The sequence below is a fragment of the Cajanus cajan genome, chromosome 10 (assembly GCF_000230855.2).
Source record: "Cajanus cajan strain Asha chromosome 10, NIPB_CcT2T_4, whole genome shotgun sequence".
Lineage (NCBI taxonomy): Eukaryota > Viridiplantae > Streptophyta > Magnoliopsida > Fabales > Fabaceae > Cajanus > Cajanus cajan.
In genome coordinates, this window is record NC_138526.1 from 23,261,604 (window position 1) to 23,285,035 (window position 23,432).

The 23,432-nt window shown below is 34.1% G+C and overlaps 1 protein-coding gene across 1 annotated transcript; it reads right to left on the reverse strand.

Moving 5' to 3' along the window:
* Window positions 1-15,919: 15,919 nt before the first annotated feature.
* On the reverse strand, window positions 15,920-23,072 carry LOC145952713 (uncharacterized). The gene is made up of 2 exons (XM_083065654.1): window positions 19,667-23,072; window positions 15,920-19,021 (listed from the first exon to the last, which is right to left on the reverse strand). The coding sequence occupies exon 2, from the start codon at window positions 18,611-18,613 to the stop codon at window positions 16,754-16,756; it is 1,860 nt and encodes a 619-aa protein (XP_082921780.1). The 5' UTR covers window positions 18,614-19,021; window positions 19,667-23,072; the 3' UTR covers window positions 15,920-16,753.
* Between the last annotated feature and the right edge of the window lie 360 nt (window positions 23,073-23,432).

A 23,432-nucleotide genomic window follows, 5' to 3' on the forward strand; every position in this document is an offset into this window, starting at 1 on the left:
CATATTTGGCCTCCTAAGGATTTTATTTCACAATACTTCACTTTTCAGCATGTTTTGTCCTTAATTACACAATTTTTGGGAAACTTCTCAGATGGTCACCCATCGCTATATTACTCCAAGTCAAGAACGCTTAACTATAAAGTTCTGATGAGATAAGCTACAGAAAGGCATATGCATGTTGTCAGTATAGGTAGTACAAATTAATTCATTTAAGTCATCCTCAAATATACAATCTCATACTTATACTATGTTTGGATCCCTCTCATTTCGGTGTATCCGAACCGTTATAAAAATATAATAATATATTTAATAATTATATTACCAATAATAATAATTATATTATATGTAATTAATCTTTATTTATATATACTTACTTTTATAATTAACAATCTACTTATTTCTATTTAAAATTAATATTATGATACAATTTAAATTATCTATTATAAATTTAAAAGTTTAAATAATAATTTTTATATTTTAAAATGAGAAGGGTTATAATAACACTGGTATAACTTTTACTAAATATTACCTTGTTCAATAACTTTATATTAAATGTGAATTTTGTAAATCCAACCGTTAAATTGAAAGTTCATATCACTTTATATGTTTATATCAAGTTTTGTTAAAATTGAACAACAACTTGAAGGTAATCAAAGTGCTCGTATTTTAATATATTTTGAAATGTATATGTTACGTCAATTTTATTTTACAAGAATGAAGTATCAAATCATCTTGAATTCATATAAAATTTTGTATATATGATCTAAGAGTAAAAAACTTTCAATCTAACGGTTGAATTTATAAAATTCACATTTAATATAAAGTTATTGAGCGATAAAATACTTAGTAAAAGTTACATCTGTGTTATTATAACACTTCTCTTTTAAAATATTATTTTTATAAATTAAATTTTAACATTTTAAATAAATTATTAATTAACTTAATATATTTATTCATCTTAAATCTAAGATATAAAATTCAAAAAATGTATTTATCGTTGTTTTATTTTCTAATTATCAATCATTAATAAAATACTAATTTAAAATCTTATCAAGTTATATCATAATATTTTCATATCAAGTTTAAAACTATATATTAGTTATAAAATATGTTAATTTGTGTTGGAATTTTATTTCACATGAAACTTTAAAATAAATGTGCAAATAAAAAAAACTCCATTAAAACAGTGACGTATTCTATTTGATAGAGAAAAAAGCAAGGAAACGCATTGTGGTGTATTAAAAACTGATCAAAAAGAACCAGCGGGTGGTTTGCCCAATTAGTTAAGGGGGAAGACTTAAGATTTTCTCCACGTAAGTATGTGTGTGGATTCGAGCTCTACTGTCAGCCATTTTAGCCTTTTAAACAAAGGAGGTGTAATTGTAATAAAAAGGAAGTGTATATATCATAAGTTAAATACTATGAACATCTATGAGTAAATTAAAATCAAAAGATAATAATTTTTTTAAATTACTAAAAAATATTTCATTTTATAATTATTTTACAAATTCTTACTAATTTTTGTATAAGTCAATTGCTTTTAAACAATGAAACTAGCACGATTATATCAATTGAATTGAATGATTAAGCCTAAGTTTTTAAAATAACAATTGAAATAAAATAAAATTCATGAAAATAATTTCAAAATATATTAGGTAAATAATTTTTATGTATAATAAAATTAAAGACAATGATTAAAATAATCAATGGAGTTAATGTAATATTCATTTATAAATATTTAAATAAATTATAAGTAGTAAGGTATTATTTAATTGATGTTTAAAATAAAATATTTTATAATATATTAATATAATTTTAAAATATATATGTATAATTATATATATTTTAAATAAATATTTTTATATTAAAAATTAATTTATCATTAAACAAAATAAAAATATTTCAAAATATGGTTGTTGTTGAATCAATTTTTCATGGTGGGATCATATTCATATATAATAATAGAATCATGTCTCCTCAAAGAAGCGATATCTACCTCAAAGTAGTACGAGCATAATCGAAGATAAATGGTATAACGTATTTTAAGTAATTGATCTCATGTGTTATTGATGTATATATTTATATATATAATTTATTTTATAATTTTTATTTATTAAACTAATGGAACATTAATTATATTTTATCAATTTTAGATTTCTTTGATAAATTTGTATTAATCCTTATATAAGCCAATTATTTTTAATTTAATGGAACTAACGTGTTTATATCAATTGAACTAGATGTTTAAGTCAATTTTGAAAATAATAATGAAAATAAAATAAGATTTATGAAAAGAAGTTTATTTATCTTAACAAAATTGAAAAACACAATAAATTATATATTTTCATATTATCTAATAATGTAATAAAATATTAAGCATGGTAAAAGAGAAATAAATTTTTCAAGAGAAAAATAAATAAATTTTCTAGATAAATTATTATTTAAATTAGTCTAACTTTTTTAAAAAAAGATTCAATTAAAATGATTATTATTTAATTTTTTTATAGCATTATGTTTCTCATTTTTTAATACATCATGATATATTAATTATCTATTTTAAATTATATAATTTTTATTATTTTAAAAAACAAATTAATTTTATTGGGAGGGTACTGATTTTTATTTCTTATCACTAATATTTTTATCATTATAAAAATAATATTATATATTTTTTATATTTGCTTTGATTTAAAATAAATATATTTCTAAATTTTTTAAAAAATTTACATTTAGCGACCGATTTTAATTTGGTCGCTAAAATTATTATAAATAATAATATTTTTATTTTTTTAGCAACCGATTTTAATTTGGCCACTAAAATTATTATAATAGTACTATTTTTATTTTTTTAGCGACCGATTTTAATTTGGTCGCTAAAATTATTATAAATAATATTTTTTTATTTTTTTAGCAACCGATTTTAATTTGGTCGCTAAAATTATTATAAATAATAATACTTTTATTTTTTTAGCGACCGATTTTAATTTGGTCGCTAAAATTATTATAAATAATAATATTTGTTTTATTTTTTAACAATCGATTTTAATTTGGTCGCTAAAATTATTATAAATAATAATATTTTTATTTTTTTAGCGACCGATTTTAATTTAGTCGCTAAAATTATTATAAATAATATTTTTTTTTATTTTTTTAGCGATCGATTTTAATTTAGTCGCTAAAATTATTATAAATAATAATATTTTTATTTTTTTAGCGACCGAAATTGTTCCGTCGCTATTTTAATCAACAATTATTATTTTTGCGATCGATTTAGCGATCGATTATTTGCCACTAAAAAATTCGGTCGCTGATTTGGTCGCTAAATAAAATTTGCAACCAAATCAGATTCGGTTGTTAATTATATTGCTATTAGCGATGGAAAAAAATCGGTCGTTAATTTCGGTGACTAAATTAACTTTTTTTGTAGTGATTTAATATCAATTATTATTAATTAATTTTAGAAGTCTACTTTCAAAAGTGATTCTCACTCGAATTTGAAAGTATATACATATACTATATTCATTGTTTTAAAATTGGACAAATAACCAATTTTAAAAGCTCATTCTTATCAATTTTCTTAAAAAATAATTCCAAGTGTCCCTAACTTTGAACCCAAATTAAGGGACTTCTCTATGGGTATGTCGCTTAGTGAGAAAACTCTATTAATGATCCGTGGGAGTAGTTGCACTTAGAGTGTCTTAAAGGTGCATAGCATCATTAAGACAAAGAACATCCTTAACTCTTTGGGGCTCCCGAATTGGGTGTAATAACCCCTTGCTTAGCGTGATCACGCAACCTACGCAATTGCAGCTCTTTGATTTAGTCTTCTTGAGGGTATTATATGTTTTCAATACATTATATCATGTTCAATTATGATTTATGGTATTAGTCCTCCTAATCCACTCTTATTCTACTTAATTAAACTCACATTACATTTGATTATTTCTCAATTAAATTTCTCTCTCCGACCTACCTCTAACTCTACATCGAGGATTTGACTTTTTTAAAATAAAAAAAAAAACACATTAAATTCCGATAAAAAAAATGTAAAATTAATTATAATATCAACTATTAATTTTTTAATTAATAGTTGTTATTGCATTTTATTTTATATTTTATAGAGTGAAATTTCCTTTCTTTAGACTGTGGAAGCCTTCAACCTCCCCTTATGCCCCCGTGTCCTCCCCTACGGCCGAATTTTGATGTCGTTTTTATGCCATTTTTGTGGCTTTGTGTAAACATTGCAACCCCTAATATTTGAGAATGGTTAATCGAGGGACTATGATGGAAGAGTGTGATGTTTCGATTTGGAAAAGGAAAAATAATTTTGAAAAGAGGAAAATAAAAACAGAAAAGGTTGTCTATCATTTACTTTAAATGTCCTAAAAAAAATTATTTACTTTAACCGTTAAATATTAAATGAATAAATCTAAGGACTATAACAAGAGGGCTTTTCACCAAAAGAAAATAAATAAATAACAAGAGGCCTTTCTCCACCTTAGCTTCTGTTCATTTTTATCCTATTTTTTTTTAAATTTTTGTTATCAAATGACTTACGACTTCTATTACTTTCGTTTTCTATCTTTTTTCATTATCTTTATTCTTGTAGTTTACCCTAAAATAGGGTGAACAAATATCACTACTCAATTAGAAATGCTGGAAATACAAAACTTTGAACTTAAATTTTCTATAAGAAAATCAGAACCAGCTATTCGATCGTTATTAAAAAAATTTAAATATATTTTTAATCTTTAAACTTTTATTAATTTTTATTTTCAGTTCTAAACATTTGTTTTTTACTAATTTTTATTTCTAAACTTTTATCACCTTTAACTTTTAGTTCTTGAATTTTTTCTTCCCTTAACATTTTGTCTCTTGACATAAATTTTTTTACCCCTAGCTACAGAAAACTTTAGACTATAATATTTGAAAAATCATGGTGAATACGAATATAACATGTACGAAATTAAAATAATACCAATAATATTTGAAAAATGATTAAGCCGTGTGCGCTGAAATTCATTCTGAATAATTAAAATGATAATTTAAATTATAAAATATTAAATTAAATAATTATTTTATAATAAATTTATTTAAAAATATTAATATTTTAAGTTTCGGACGATAACAATCATTTGGAAACTGTAACATTACTCATAATATTTAGAAAGAAAGACAAAACAAAGATAAATAAAAAATAAAAAATTAAAAAATCCTTCTTATTTATTTTCTCAGTAACACCTTCCAATAAATGATTCAACAAATAAACAACGTAAAATCTCTCTCTCTCTCTCCGATGTATACACACACAATCAACCCATGATAATCATCTTCACCCCGTAACGTATAGTATGAATTAACCAAAACAAATGTGTATGAGAACAACGAATTCAAACAAAATGAATAACATATATTAGGAGTCACCAAATTCAGTGCTTGAAGATGGCAAGCATTGAAAGCACAACGGAGGCTCCGATCACCGCCACGGAGCTGGAAACGGCTCCGGCGGCCCCGGCATCGGGTCCGGGCGCCGGCGCCGGAGACGAAACTTGAGCGGCGGCGACGGCGAAGAAGAGGGCCACGAGGAGGGCAACGGCGAAGGAGGTTGCTTGAGATGATGCCATGTGGTTAATATAATAAAAGTGTTGAGAGAGAGAGAAAGTTTGGAACAAAGGAACAAGCTTTTGAAGGTGTCAAGAGATGTTGTTTATGTTGTGTGAGAGAGTGGAGGGTGGGTTGGGGTATTTATATGTGAGATTGTGGCACGTGTGGGGCCCACAGAAACATGGACAGCTTAGGGTTAGCAAGATTTGAGGTGTGAATGAATGGATGGGTTGGTGAGGATTCGATGGGTTTAGACTTTCGGTGTTTTATAAATTTAGATTAGATGGCTCTAATATCAAAACTTGTAATGATGGGAGGTCCATAGAAAAAGAGATGTATCATGATTTTTAGGAGAAGAGAGAGGATGAAAGGGATGTGGTGGTGGTTCAACTTTGGAAACAAAATTAACGACTAGTTTACAATGAGGTGATTGATGAACGGGGTGATTCTAGTGCTAATTAATAAGACAATGAAAGGATGAATGAGGATTTTACGTTATATTTCTTTCTAAACGAGGATTTTACGTTATTATAGTGGATGGATATGATATGGTATTGTGAATCACAAAATTAAAGTATATAATAAGTTTAAATAACAAATGGGCATGTTTGGATAATTTTTTAATGAAATACTTTTTAGAAAAAGAAAATAAGAGACAATTTTTTTATAAGTTAAAACTAACTTACAAGTTAAAAATAAAATTTTAGATGTATCTAGAGAGAAATCTTATAAAATAGTTTTTGTATAAACAATTTTTAGATGTTTGTTTAATTTTTTTTCTAAATTTTTTTTTAATAAAATAAGTACTTTTATACCTTTTTTTATATGTTTCCTAAATTTAGTTTTTAAAATAAGTAAATTTTATTTTTTTTCAAAAGTAATTTTTATATGCTTTCTTAAGAATTGTTTGTTAAAAAATTAGCTATCTAAAAACACTTGTTTTTAAGTTTAAACAAATTTGAACCATTTTAGCATATGGAAATGTTAATTTTATTTTATTTTTTATTCTAAAAGTATTTTAAAAGAAATTTATCCAAATAAACTCATAATAAAAATATTTCTAAATTTTCAAAAACTTAAATGAAAATTAAAAAATTGTTAGATCAAAGAACGATCTTACATCTCTTAGAAATATATGTTTAATGTTAAAAAAATTCAAACGATCTTGTTAAAGAAATGCTTATAAGATCATATAACTAAGACGATTTTGTATGATGATATGTTGATAACCTCTTAGACAGAAGACTTCGTCTATCTAAGATGAATGTATTAAATATCATATTTATTATGTGTGATAACCATATAATTTACTTTCATGTTATATCTTAACATACTTAAGGAATAAAAACTTCTTTGGTACTTGAAATTCATACAAAAAAAAGGATATGTTTTTCGTCAGAGAAAAAAAAACAAATATCTCAAAGTATGTGAATCATGTAAAAAGTCATACTTGATACACGAGTCATCTAAAAAGTCATTCTTGATACACATGCAACAGTTCCTCCTTTTTGTACCATAAAGGTGATAAGTAGTCTCCTTGATAATCATTTGATGAAATGTCTTTAATGCATACATTTAATGCACTAACAGACACACTCTTAAAGGAAAGAGGACAAAGCAAGTCGATGAGTAAAATTCAAGGATTAATTTGACAAGGTTATCTTCAAAGATCACCTATATAAAAAAGTTTGAATATCATAGAGAAGAAGAGAAGAGCTTTATCATTTTTTATTCATTTATTCTTTCTGTGTAAAAAGTTTGCGCTTAAAAGTTGTGCCATGTCTTATTGGTAAGGTGAAATCTTTTGTTATCTTTACCCGGCTTAAATTGTGTGCTTTTAACTTAAAGCTTGAAGAGGTTTTGTATTTTAAATAATACTTGGTATTAAAGTTTAAAGTGATTTTGTGTTCAAAAAATACCAGTGTCGAAGCCTAGAGAGATTTTGTTATTCAAATAATATTCAGGTAGTTTGCTTGAAGAGACAAATCAAAAAATATTTACGTTAAGTCAAAATAAAAGAATAATTGTATCTTTAGAGAACTTAATCAAGTTGATAAAGAACTGTACGTAATCTTGGTGGTTGAGATTAACCAATATAAAAATACCTTGTGTTATTTAATTTTCTTTATCCGTACTCTTTAAGACTTATAATACTACTTTAATATTTCCAAAAGGTGTTGAGATTTTATTAATATTATTCAACCTCCTTCATTATGGTGTATTTCTTTTCTTTACAAAAATACTTACATAAGTCAAACTACCTCTTAAAGACTCGTTCAATTACAAAATATTTTTGCAGTATTTTTTGTTCAAAAATATTATATTTTAGTGTTTAAATTAATTTGTTAATCATTCAACAAATTCTTTTTAAGAAAAATGTAGAGTAAGATCTTTAATTGACATGATATCTAATGATGACAATTTGTAACTGAATATATAGATGTTATTTTTAATGTTATTCAAATCATTAAAGATTTATTGTAGTGGCAAAGCATATATAAACAAAAGCTTTAGTGATGGTAAAATAAAATCTTTAGAAAATAAATGATATTATATAATATAATTCTCGGTATATCTCTAAAGACATTTGGTTAGGAGTGATGCCTGACAAGATTTTGTCCAAAGATGCTCATTCTTGACCTGAATAAGAGAAAGTCTGAAGTGTCAATTGGTTCCATGACTAGACTAACAATAGTTGAGCTACAAAGGCTTTCTCGAGATGTTCCTTGAAATTTATATGAGGAGAGGCTTGGAACAAGACTAAATGGAATCAGAAGCTTTAACAACAGCACATGATTCATTAACACTAAGTTTGCATTTGGAAGTGGACTCATTGATGAAGAACAGAAGACAATCCTTACGCACAAGTGTGGCACTTATAAGCTCAAGCCTTAACATATCCATCGGTTCTGTGATACAAGCTAGTATTGCCTTTGTTCGTAAGAGTTCACGCCCTATATTTGGTGTTGAAACCGCCATCTTGTATTGTTGCATCGCTTATTGGTCTGTCTAAATATGGGTTTGAATAGGATGTTGAGATTGAAACATACAAAAAGTTCCTCTTGTAGTAGAAGCTCCACCAGTTTCTGCATATCTACTAGCTCCTAAGTATGCAACCATGTCTCATGTTGGGGAGATCGTTGATAAGCTTGATGTCTTCAGGGTAAGGATGGACCCAAAGTTCAACCAACTCTTCACCATGCTCCAATAGTTAACCAATACTTTGTTATATCTTTCTCTTCGACCTTGTAAAATCTTAAGTTATCGTTCACTAGACAAATAATCTTACAAGCCTAAACAAAAACATCCAATTGCCTTGACAAGTTGTAACCGGGTGAGTTAAATTTATGCACCCTCTCCTTGAGAGTTATACTTATAAAGTTTTTATTGATCATCAGATAAATTTCATTAAGAAAGAGGATAAAGGATACAAGTGTACTCGACCCTTACAACAGAAAAAAGCTACTTAAATCAAACTAGTTTACCTATCCCCTAAGTAGACCTCCCCCTCCAAGTTGTAGATCTTGCCAATATAGAAAATCAAACAATTCCTATCAATCTCAAAACAAAACATCACTGATCTTGTAACAAAAACTAGCCCCTACATTCATATATTGCACATATTTTACATATAGTTTTCAAGAAAATAATTATGAGATAGATATATGTGGAGAAAAGAAAGACATTAGAAGAAGGGGTGAATAGTGCCAATAAAAAACTCAACATTCTTTTTGAAATATTGAAGTAGCTAGTAGCAAAATCGTAAAAAAGCAGATGAAGAATAAAGTAAAAAGAACACACAATAACTAGTGGAAAATCAGTCTTTTACATCATCTTTTTGTCGTCGGACATACAAAAAAATGACGTAAAAAAGACGTGGTGGCAATTTTATAAATAATTCGAACTATTTTATGTCGGACTACATAGGGTCTGACGCAAAATTTGAAATCTACATCGGACAAAAGCCACAGCTGACGTAGATTTGAAATTTTATGTCAGACCCCTATTTAGTCCGACATAAAAACCTTTTTATATCCCTGGTCGCGCCTTCTTCATCCTCACGCGCGACCTAGGTTAATCTGAAAAGCGTTTGGGCGATTTTCGGCGAAGGTGAGAATGAGTTCTGGTTGCGTTTTGAGCTCCGGCGACTTCCAGTGAAGGGCGACTCGTCATTGGTGGGTCAATCTCCATCTTTTTGACCGATTGGAATCCGGTGAAGGGCGTTTTTGAGTTTTCGGTGAAGGTGAGTTGCTATTTCTAAGTTTTGAGCCTTTCGTTGCTATTTTGAGTTTTTTGACCTAGGTTAATCTTCTGAGTTTTGTTAGGGGAGGCTTTGGCATCGTGATAGATGTTGGGGTTTGTGAGGTCGAGGATGGTGATGGAGAGCGGTTGGGCGGCGCGTGAGATTGTTTCATGCTCGTAGAGGGCCAGGAGGACGACCTCAAAGTCGACCTAGGGCTTCCGGTTGGCGACGGGGGAGAGGTAGACTCCGCCGATGACGGGGAGGATGTTTTACGTCGGACATGGTGGATCCGACGTAAATTTACGTCTCCTGCATTAACGTCAGACTTATTTACGACGTAATAACCCAAAAATAACCGACGTAAAATACATCTTTTGCAATAGTGAATACTTTTATACTAGTTCATTTTAACTATCGAGACTACATCCAATTTATGATCAACTCAATCAAGTTTTTCTATCTTTTACAAAGACATAAATATTCTTTCACAAACTACTTCTAGATCAACCTAAGTGTTCTTTGACATGTTTCTTCAAGCAACTACCCAAGGATTCTTTTAACACAAAGTCTTTACAGGCTTTAACAATCAAGTATTATTTTACAGTCAAGTCTCTTTAAGCTCTAACAATCAAGTATTATTTTACTGACAAACCTCTCCAGCCTCAAACAACCAAGTATTTTTGTATAGTTAAGCATTTCCAAGCTCAAAGCAAAAATACAAAGTTAAATTTGGGTAAACTAATAGTGGTTTTGTCTTACTATCAGAACGTGATACAACCAATTAAGTAAAAAGTTTGTTACAGAAAGAATGAATATACAATTGTGTTCATTTGTAAATCTCTCTCACTCTTTTGGATTCTTTAAACTTCTTTATATAGATGCTTCATGAATATAGCCGTTGCAAATCCTTGAGCATCTTTCACAAGCTTGTTTCATCTGTCTTCATCTTTATTTAATGTAGAGAGAAATGTCCATTGGTGCATTAAATGCTTGCATTAAATATGTTTCACCAAATTGTCACTTCTTATTTGATCAAAGAAGCTATTTATCATCTTTTAGTTCCTTTAGTGAATTGTGAGTACTAAAGAAGCTTTTTTCCTTATGATATGTTAAGGAATCATGTACACAAAGATGATTATGTTATTAGACATCATAAATATTGATATATATACAATGTATTTGTCTAACAATCGTAGTGTTTCGCCTTTGAAACTTAATGTTCTAATAATTGATCGTCATAATAGATTGTCATATCTTTCTTCGTCTTAAAGCTTGATCTGAAAAACTTTTCTCTCAGTAAAATGTCTATGTTTCTTATCATTAAAACTTATAGCCTAAGAGATATAAGATCGTCTTTTGACCTAACAATATATATAAACATGGGTTTGCTAACCATTAGTTGAAGGAGTATATGAAATGACCTTCTATAGACTTTAGCAATGTCCATGTTGTGATAAGGATTTCTTGCATTAACCTTTGTCTATATCAAATGGTTCTCTAAATAGACTACTTACCTATACCTTAAACCTATAGAGGCTAGTTAAAGAGTAGTTAGTAAACAATGTTTTACATGTTTAACTAGTAATGGCTTGAGAATACTTGTAATTAAGCCAAGTGAAAATAATTGTAAGTTTCTTGTGTTAGTGAAACCCTTATAGTTTGAATATAATTGGACATGACTCAAAAATTTGAGTGAACCAATATAGAAAATTGTGTTTTTTTTTCATTCATCTGCACTCTTTGGACAATATGCATTAAGAACTAATACTTGCTTTATCCATCTTGCAAAATTTTTTATGAAAATTCTTACACACATTTAATCTTCCCTCCACCCTCTTTCTATGTGTTTCTTTTTTTCATATGGAACATGATAAAGTTCATATAACAATTTATATTATTCTTAAATATCCCTTGACAATTATTATTGTTAATACGAACAACAACAATACATTTAAGACTAGTGTGTGAGTAGATTGATGATTGATATGAATTTAAGATATGATATCATGATTTCACATAAGTACATAATTAATGTAATGAATGTACTAGAGTGACCTGCTATGAAAACACTATATAGAAAGTTATGTTTGAGCCATAAACAATTCTTAATGTGACAATAATGTATAAAGTCCTGAGATCAGAAGTAATAACTGTAACGACCCGCCACGGTCTCTACACTTAGTGGAATCGCACTACAACTAGTTAACTAAGAGAATATTAAACTGGATAACACATACATACAGGCATAAATATAAAGATCGAAATAATTAAGTTTCTGTATATAAAATATAGCACCATATATGTACAGTCATCCCAAAATATTCCTTAGTGCCGGTCAAGCACTGACAAAAAAAATGTTACCCAGAATGGTAACTCAAAACATGAGACTCAGCTCCTCGTCTCACAACGATCATCTCTACTCCCAAGTTATCCCTGACCTGCTCCCATACCAAGTATGATCATTGCAGTTCCACCACATGGAAAACAAAAGGGTAAGCTAGAATTCAAAGATCAATAATACAAGTACAGAATAAAAATCTATATTACACATGCATCCCAAATCCTGTCCCTAAGGAACCTTTCATCTCAATCAATCATTCATTCATCAAACATGAAGTCAAACACCACACTTCATCATATTAATAATCATGCAATGAATGCAACTCATGACAGATATGCATACATATCAATCATCTAATGCGTCGTCACGCATACACCTAGGAGATCTCCATAAAAATAGAGTTGTACAAGTGACATTCCATCCTACCGAAACCACCCCAACCGTTTTCACGCCCAATGCGCCCGCTCGGTCACAGCTAAACAGGATATATAATCCTCACTCGGGTTTACTCGGATGATGTCACTTACACACTTGGAAGTCCAGATCCACCGTCAGGTATAGCACAGCTGGGTACGGGCTTACCACGACCTTGGCATGCATTAACCAAGTCAATTGTGGAGTTCGCCCACCAACTATCCGCAAGGATCCACGCACCTTCCCGAGTACTTGGTTAAGGGAATAATCCTCGACCTCATACCCCGCTCCAACACTAGCTAAGGACTTAGAGGAGACTCACCCAACCCAGTGGCCTATCTGAGCACCACTCTCCCAAATCCAGTGGCCTCCCAGAGCACCACTCTCATATATCAGTGGCCTATCCAAGCACCACTCTCAAGAGACTCTATGTGAGCTCTTCCAGTTCAAAAATATTTTTCCTCTCCTCAAGTCCTAGGCTAGACTCATCCCATAGGCATCACATGCAATCATGCATCATACATCATAATGGTCTGCCCACCATCATGATCAACAACCATACACATGTCATAAGACATCACATGCAATAATGCATCATACATCATAAATGGTCTACCTACCATTATGATCAATACATACCATATGAACATATCATATTCAAACATTCATATATATCATCACAAAGCATACATATGAATCACACCTCACCATACATCATATATCATACATACATGATCTAAAACTTCAACTTTAAACATGCATAAGCATCAATTCATTCATAAATATATTCAAGCACAGTGCCGTCAACTCGCGCCTGGCCTAACACCAACCCAAGAGCTCTAAGCTCTTCCACGCCTGACACGCTCAACCTGCGCCCGGCCTAAAACTATTCAGAGAGTTCAAAACTCTCATCCAAACTAACAAATTCAGCCACATGCAAACAATCTAGCTTCCCTTACCTGAAGATTGGCTCAGATAGCCAAAGACTGAACAAAAGTAGAATTTCCCCTCGAGGCTCAACTCGAAACTTCAATCCTCCCAAAACAAGCTTTCTAATCTGAATTTCAAGAAAAGACAGAAGGAGTTATTGATCTAGAGGAGAAAAGGAGTTAAACAAAGAAATTTGGGAGAGAAAGGAGCTCACTGACCCAGAGACCTTCTCTCTAAAACTTCTCTCTAGAACCAGACCTCCTCACGGCCCCCCCTCACCCCTATTTATAGGCAATCCGGAGTGGCCAGAACGGCCCATACCGATACCGGAACGGACCATTCTGAACTCCCAGATCACGCACAAAATCCACGCCCAGAACGGCCCGTTCTGAAATCAGAACGGCCCGTTCCGGGACTCATCCGGAACGGCCCGTTCTCCCTCTGGAACGACCCGTTCTCCCTCCGGAACGGCCCGTTCTCCTTCCCGAAACGGCCCATTCTCAACTACAATATGTAGTTCAATTCAGTAGTGTGGAACGGCCCGTTCCAGTTTGGGAACAGCCCGTTCTGGGCTACTGAATCAGCCTTTTTTTTTTGTTTTTGTACAATGTTACAATACTCCCCAACAAATAGGAATTTTCGTCCCCGAAAATAGGCTTACCTAAAAAGAGGAATGGATACTGTTCCTTGAACTGACTCTCTTCTTCCTAGGTTGCCTCACTAGTAGCTGCATCCCAAAGAATCTTCACTAAGCTAATGGACTTGCCTCGAAGCTCTTTCAACTTGTGATCAATTACAGCTACCGGTCTCTTCTCGTAAGTCAAGTTTTCTCTAACTTGCACCTCATCCATCTCTATCACGTGACTCGGGTCTCTGATGTACTTTCTCAACTGTGAAACGTGAAACACATCATGCAGGTTGGACAGAATCGGAGGTAACGCCAACTGATATGCTACCGGACCTACACGACGAAGGATCTGATAAGGACCAATGAACTTCGGTGTGAGTTTCTTGGCCCTTACAACCCTTCCCACTCCAGTAGTAGGTGTCACCCTGAGAAACACATGCTCTCCCTCCTCAAACTCTAGAGGTCTCCTCCTCTTATCAGCATAAGACTTTTGTCGATTCTGAGTAGCTCTCAACCTCTCCTGAATCTGTCTCACCATCTCAGTAGTCTGAAGAACTAACTCTGGACCAACCACTACTGACTCACCCTCCTGATACCAACATTATGGAGTCCTACACCTCCTGCCATATAGAGCCTCAAAAGGTGCCATGCCAATACTCGCATGATAACTATTATTATAGGTAAACTCTACCAATGGAAACACCTTCTCCCAGCTACCCAGATGGTCCAACACACAAGCTCTCAGAAGATCCTCTAGTGACTGAATTGTCCTTTCCGACTGACCATCTGTCTGTGGATGATAGGCGGAACTCAACCTCAATCTCGTTCCCAACGCGTGATGTAGAGTCTGCCAAAACCTTGAAGTAAACCTTGGATCTCTGTCAGAAATAATACTAGAAGGCACTCCATGCAGCCGTACTATCTCTCGGATATATAACTGTGCAAGCCTCTCCAAGGACCACCTCTTGTTGACAGGAAGAAAGTGAGCACACTTTCAACCTATCAACAATCACCCAGATAGAGTCACTGTTCCTAGTTGTCCTAGGCAATCCAACCACAAAGTAGGCAATCCAACCACAAAGTCCATAGTGACACTATCCCACTTCCACTCAGGAATCTCCATCAACTGTAAAACCCCTCCGGGCCTCTGATGCTCAATCTTCGCCTTCTGACAAGTCAAACAAGCGGCTACAAACTCTGTTATCTCCTTCATACCAGGCCACCAAAAACTTTTCTTGATGTCTTGATACATCTTAGTCATACCAGGATGTATGCTAAGACGACTCATGTGTCCCTCCTCTAGAACAGCTCTCCTTAACTCTGAATCACAAGGCAGACAAATCTGACCTCTGAATCTCAGAATCCCATCAGTACCAAGCTCAAAACCAGCTGCCCTCTCAGTACCAAGTAATCCCAAAGTCCTTAACAACTCTGGGTCCTGTAACTGTTTAGTTCCCACCTGCTTCAAGAACTCATTAGTTATGGTGATCATACCACAGCTAATGTGATCCTGAACAACCTCCACCTCTAGTCTCAAATCTCGGAACTGCTCAATCAACTCCAACTCCCTAATCATCATAGCCGACATGTGAATGGATTTCCTACTCAATGCATCAGCTACCACATTCGCCTTTCCAGGATGATACATCAACTGGAAATCGAAGTCCTTTAGAAATTCCATCCACCTCCTCTGCCTCGTATTCAACTCTTTCTGATCAAACAGATATTTCAAACTCTTGTGATCACTGTATACACTGAATCTCGCACCATACAGATAGTGCCTTCACGACTTCAAGGCAAATACCACAACTGCAAGCTCCAAATCATGAGTAGGATAATTTCTCTCATGGGTCTTCAGTTGCCTCGAAGCATATGCCACTACTCTCCCTCCCTGCATCAACACACAACCTAACCCCTGGTGAGAAGCATCACAGAACACATCAAAATGCTCACCATTGTTAGGTAACACCAAAACTGGAGAAGTGGTTAACCGTCTCTTTAGCTCCTGAAAACTCTGCTCACAAGCGTCCGTCCAAACAAAAGGTTGATCTTTTCGAGTTAGTTGAGTCAAAGACATTACTATTCGAGAAAAACCCTCAATGAACCTTCGATAGTAACCCGCCAACCCAAGAAAACTCCTAATCTCTGTAGCAGTCATCGGACGCTCCCACTGAATCACAGCCTCCACCTTGGCTGGATCTACTGCAATTCCCTCTGCCGATATCACATGCCCCAAAAATCTCACCTCGGACAACCAAAACTCATACTTGGACAGTTTGGCATACAACTGTCTCTCTCTTAACACCTCCAAAACCGACCTCAAATGCTCACGGTAATCCTCCAATGATCTAGAATACACCAAAATATCATCAATGAAAACCACCACAAATCTGTCCAAGAACGGTCTAAAGATCCTGTTCATGTAATCCATGAACACTGCTGGAGCATTAGTGACACCAAAAGGCATCACCACATACTCATAGTGACCATACCTAGTCCTAAAGGTAGTCTTCGGTATGTCACTCTCCTTCACCCTAATCTGGTGATATCCGGATCTCAAATCAATCTTTGAAAACACTGAAGCTCCCCTCAGCTAATCCATCAAATCATCAATCCTCGGAAGGGGATATTTATTCTTTATCGTTAATTTATTCAGCTGCCGATAATCAACACACAAACGGGCCCCACCATCTTTCTTCTTCACTAACAGTACCGGAGCACCCCAAGGAGAAACACTGGGCCTCACCATCTGTTTCTCCAACAAATCCTCAATCTGTGTCTTCAGCTCTACCAACTCAGCTGGAGCCATCCTATAAGGAGCCACTGATACCGATCCTGCACCTGGTACCAGATCAATGCTAAACTCAACATCACGCCTGGGTGGCAATCCTGGCACATCATCTGGAAACACCTCAGGAAATTCACTGACAATCTCGATCCCAGCGATAGCTCTCTCTGTCTCAATACTCAAAGTTGCAAACAGCATGAAGCACTCAGCTCCATCCCTCATCAACTGCTCAGCCTGACCCGCTGATACCAACACCTCATCCTCCAACTGAGGAAACATCAACTCTCTCCGAGCACAATCTATAAGGATGTGATGGGCAGATAACCAATCCATCCCTAAGATTATGTCGATATCCACCATGGGCAACACAATTAGGTTCACTCGGAACCTCCTACCAGACACCTCTATCGGGCATCTCACACACATCTCCGACGTCACCACAGAAACTAAAGCCGGAGTAGACACAAACAAATCAACATGCAAGGAAGATACTGACAAACACAATTTCTTCACACAATCAACAGAAATAAAAGAATGCGTGGCTCCAGAATCGAATAAAAATAAAACATCCTCACCTGCTGCCTTCCCCTTTCCCTTCACTAAGTCTGATGAAGTAGAAGCCTCTGCACCTGACAATGCAAACACTCTCCCCGCAGCTGTAGGTCTGGGTGGCCTCGGGGCACTCCCAGATGAAGTCGGCGGTGTCTGACAATCTCTAGAGATGTGGCCTGGCCTACCACATCTGAAGCAAACATTCCCCGGAAGGGAACAATCTCTAACCATATGTGCTCCTCCACATCGGTAGCACCGCACTGACTGTGCTCCGCCCTGAGGAGTAGCAGGTCGAGGTCCCCTACTAACAGCTCCTCTTTGAGACTGTACAGGTCTGTCATAGGGTCCCCTCTGCTGGCCTCCCCTCCTGGACCCAGATGATCCCTCTTGAACTCTAGCAACCTTACCGCTACTACCACCACCCTCCAAACTCTCAACAGTCTTTGCCTTCTCAACCAAGGCAGGAAACTCCACTATGGACATGGGGACTATAACCCTCTTCAGCTCGTGCCTCAATCCCTCTGCAAACTTTCTACATCTCCAAGCCTCAGATATGGCCTGAGAGTAGAAACGAGCTAGATGCTCAAACCTCATAGCATACTCAGAAACAGACAAGCTCCCCTGATGTAATCTCATGAACTCTGCCTCCTTAGCGTATCTAACGCTATCCGGGAAATATTTCTCCAAAAAGACCCTCCTGAAGCAATCCCAGTCAACAGGCACACCCCTGCTGTCTAACATCTGCCTGGTGCCTCTCCACCAGTACTCAGCCTCGCCCCCCAGCATGTAAACTGCATAAGCCAACTTTCTCCCATCAGAAGATCCCAAAACACTAAAGATCTTCTCCATATCCCTCAACCACTGATCCGCCACATCAGGATCTGAATCCCCTCTGAACTGAGGAGGCTGACATCCCCTGAACTCTGCTAAATCTCTCCCCTCCTGAGAGACCACCGGTCTAGCTGCCTCAGCCGCAGCTCTACCTGCCTCCATATGAGCAAAGTGAGCACTCTGCTGCTCCATCTCCATGGCCATCATCTCCATGGCCCAAGCAATCTGGTCATACTGGGGTCTCACCATACTACAAGAATTCAAACATCCTATTAGTAACATAATACCCCTCACAATTCACCAAAGGCTAGCACATATCAGAGATATGACACAACAGAAACCTAGAAGGATCACTCCCCACAAAGTATCCTAAAAGACTCGACCAGCTCTGATACCATAAAAGTGTAACGACCCGCCACGGTCTCTACACTTAGTGGAATCGCACTACAACTAGTTAACTAAGAGAATATTAAACTGGATAACACATACATACAGGCATAAATATAAAGATCGAAATAATTAAGTTTTTGTATATAAAATATAGCACCATATATGTACAGTCATCCCAAAATATTCCTTAGTGTCGGTCAAGCACTGACAAAAAAAATGTTACCCAGAATGGTAACTCAAAACACGAGACTCAGCTCCTCGTCTCACAACGATCATCTCTACTCCCAAGCTATCCCTGACCTGCTCCCATACCAAGTATGATCATCGTAGTTCCACCACATGGAAAACAAAAGGGTAAGCTAGAATTCAAAGATCAATAATACAAGTACAGAATAAAAATCTATATTACACATGCATCCCAAATCCTGTCCCTAAGGAACCTTTCATCTCAATCAATCATTCATTCATCAAACATGAAGTCAAACACCACACTTCATCATATTAATAATCATGCAATGAATGCAACTCATGACAGATATGCATACATATCAATCATCTAATGCGTCGTCACGCATACACCTAGGAGATCTCCATAACAATAGAGCTGTACAAGTGACATTCCATCCTACCGAAACCACCCCAACCGTTTTCACGCCCAATGCGCCCGCTCGGTCACAGCTAAACAGGATATATAATCCTCACTCGGGTTTACTCGGATGATGTCACTTACACACTTGGAAGTCCAGATCCACCGTCAAGTATAGCACAGCTGGGTACGGGCTTACCACGACCTTGGCATGCATTAACCAAGTCAATTGTGGAGTTCTAAGCTCTTCCACGCCTGACACGCTCAATCTGCGCCCGGCCTAAAACTATTCAGAGAGTTCAAAACTCTCATCCAAACTAACAAATTCAGCCACATGCAAACAATCTAGCTTCCCTTACCTGAAGATTGGCTCAGATAGCCAAAGACTGAACAAAAGTAGAATTTCCCCTCGAGGCTCAACTCGAAACTGCAATCCTCCCAAAACAAGCTTTCTAATCTGAATTTCAAGAAAAGACAGAAGGAGTTATTGATCTAGAGGAGAAAAGGAGTTAAATAAAGAAATTTGGGAGAGAAAGGAGCTCACTGACCCAGAGACCTTCTCTCTAAAACTTCTCTCTAGAACCAGAACTCCTCAGGGCCCCCCTCACCCCTATTTATAGGCAATCCGGAGTGGCCAGAACGGCCCGTACCGATACCGGAACGGCCCGTTCTGAACTCCCAGATCACGCACAAAATCCACGCCCAGAACGGCCCGTTTTGAAATCAGAACGGCCCGTTCCGGGACTCATCCGGAACGGCCCTTTCTCCCTCTAGAACGGCCCGTTCTCCCTCTGGAACGGCGCATTCTCCCTCCGGAACGACCCGTTCTCCTTCCTAGAACGGCCCGTTCTCCTTCCCGAAACGGCCCGTTCTCAACTACAATATGTAGTTCAATTCAGTAGTGTGGAACGGCCCGTTCCAGTTTGGGAACGGCCCGTTCTGGGCTACTGAATCAGCCTTCTTTTTTTTTTTGTACAATATTACAATAACAATTCATAACAAAAATATTATTTTGTACGAGTCATTTTGATAGAGGGAAACAAATAATGCATACTCACAAGGTTTATACAAATTTTTTGTAGGCTAAAGTTCTCCCTTTCAAACAATTGTCATAAATGACTTCTAAAATCTTGTCAAAATATAAATCATTTGAATTTAAAAAAAAAATTAAGCAAAATCATCCATAAGAAAAAGTCATTTTTTTCAAAGAATGATTGTTAGGGACTCGAATCTTTTCTAAATTGGACTATATATATATATATAGAGAGAGAGGGGGATTATAATTACACCAGTGTGATTTTTAATAAATATTACATTGCTCAATAACTTTATATTAATTGTGAATTTTGTAAATCTAACCGTTAGATTGAAAGTTCATATCACTTTATACGTGTATATCAAATTTTGTTAAAATTGAACAACAACTTGAAGTGAATCAAAATGTTTATATTTTAGTGCATTTTAAAATGAATATATTACGTCAATTTTATTTTATAAAAATGAAGTATCAAATCATCTTGGATTAATATAAAATTTTGTATATATGTTCTAAGAGATATGAACTTTCAATCTAATGGTTGGATTTACAAAATTCACATTTAATATAAAGTTATTGAGTGGTATAATACTTATTAAAAGTTACACCGGTGTAATTAATTATAATCCCCTCATATATATATATATATATATATATATAAATTATCAAGGAAGCCTTTTAAATATAATTAAAAAAAGAATTATCAAGAAAGTCTTTTAAGATATAATATGAGTGAAATATTAGTTGCAAAAGATAAAGAAAAAATGTTTTTTATTCTCACATAAAAAATACAACTTTATTCACAACTTTTCGCCATAGCATATGATATTGTTAAAATATAAATCTTTTTAATACAATTTCTTCTTTTTAAATTTTTTTTTTTAGGTTATTTATCATAACATAATCGATTATCTCGTAAAAATTAGTAGATGATGTAATTAGTGTTTTTTTTTTTTTAAATAACAATCCCTCACAGAGTAACCCCTGCCCACAAATCATATTTGATTGTACCCTCCTCTTAATTAAAGCTGATCTTATATAATAATAAAAAATAGTAATAAAAAATTAAATAATATTAGTATTTTTTGAATCTTTAATTTTAAACATATTTTACATACTTTCTCTTTTTCTATTTTTTTTTCTATCTATACGCGTAAACGAGAGAAGTTGAGTTGGAGATGAAAACAAAATTAATTGCACCATTTTCCGCGTCTTCATTTCCGTTAAATATTGATTTTTGAATCCAATCTTTATTTCAATTTCAACAATGTAGCTCTATTGCTTGTGCTAATCTCCCTAATTAAATTATAAAATATGATTTTTTTTTATTTATAAAAAGGATTATAAAGAGTAAAAATGATTCAACCTAATTCCTTACAACTCTTTTCTCCTAAATATAAAATTAAATATACCAAGAGCATTCAAAATTTAATACAAATAGGTCATCAGATGAAAATAATTGAAATTCGTCACCATTTTATTATCACTAGACTTACTACTAGACTTCTCAAGCTCTTTCAGTTATAGTTACTAACAACCATTACATCTTTTAACCAATAATTCAGAAATTTTCTCCTGCTACTCAAGATTATGTCTTGTCCATTTTATCTTTTAACCAGAAGAAAAAAATAAAAAGAAAATTCTCAAACTATTCTTTGTTCTTCTGTAAGCTAACAAAACACAATTTCCCTTCGTAAAAAAACAAAAAGAATTCTGAAACTGCTTAAAAGACTAATTTGCCTGAATCAGAAATGTTGGAATTTTTTTACCTGCAAATTTTAATAAAAACAATTAACTAATTCAAACTCTCGATGATAAAATTAAAGTAAAATAATCACAATTTTATTTTTGCAAGATAAGTCATTCACTCATCAAAAGTTATTTGCATATTTACCACAAAAAAAAAATATTAATAATAGTACAAGGTCGATGCCTGAATCCTAAAATCACCTAATGATTCCAAGTTTCATAACACACCTTAAAAGATCATTGAGGAAACAGACTTGATAAAATAATCAAGTGATTTTAACTTTTAAGTCAAGATAAATGCATCAAGATTTTAGTTCATCGTTATTGCTGAAACATTTAAAAATAAAAATAAAAAACCCACTAATTAAAAACGAGAAAAGAACCATGAATAAAAACTGCTTAAACAATCACAAAACTGGGGAACATAAACATATAACAATAATAATAACATATAATATATTAATAACAGAGGACACAAAAATCCTCTTTATTTCTCACTAACACCTACAACAAATGTTTCAAAACATAAAAAAGGTGTAAAACCTCTCTCTCTCTCTCTCTCAATCTCCATTATACATAGATCAACTCATAATAATGTATCATAAAGAAATCAAATATATGGACCCATCAAAATTCAGTGCTTGAAGATGGCTAGCATTGAGAGCACAACGGAAGCTCCGATCAAGGCGACGGAGCCGGAGGCGGCTCCGGCAGCTCCGGCATCGGGTCCCGGCGCCGGCGCTGGAGACAAATCCTGGGCGGCGGCGACGGCGAAGAAGAGGGCCACAAGGAGAGCCACGGCGAAGGAGGTTGCTTGAGATGCCATGGCTAAGAAAAGTGTTGAGAGAAAGAAAGGGAATAACAAAGAGTTAACAAGTTTTGAAGGTGTTAAGAGATTGTGTTTTTTTTTGTGTAGTTTAAGGAGAGGGTTGGGATATTTATAGTAGTGGTTATAGAACATGTCATGTGTCATTGTGTGGTGAGTTGGTGAGAGAGAGGGTTCTCTACGTTTCTTTTTGTGATCTGTGACCATTTCGATTTTCTTAAATTAAATTACCCGAAATTATTGCTTGTTCTCACATTTTTAACTTTTTTTAAGTTACCAAAAAATATGTTTTTTGTTGAACCCGTCAAGTGCTGTAACTGGTTGGATTTTTCTGTGGCTTCTTGGAATTAGTAACGTGTCTAAGTGAATGATGTCATGTGAACGCCGAAAATGTAGGTTTGTGTTTGTGTAGGAATTTGTCAAGGAACTTTCCCGAGTTGGGCATGGAGCAAGAACTTTTTCTAAATTTAACTTTTTAGTCGTTCATGGGTATTTCGTAATTTGCATCAATAAT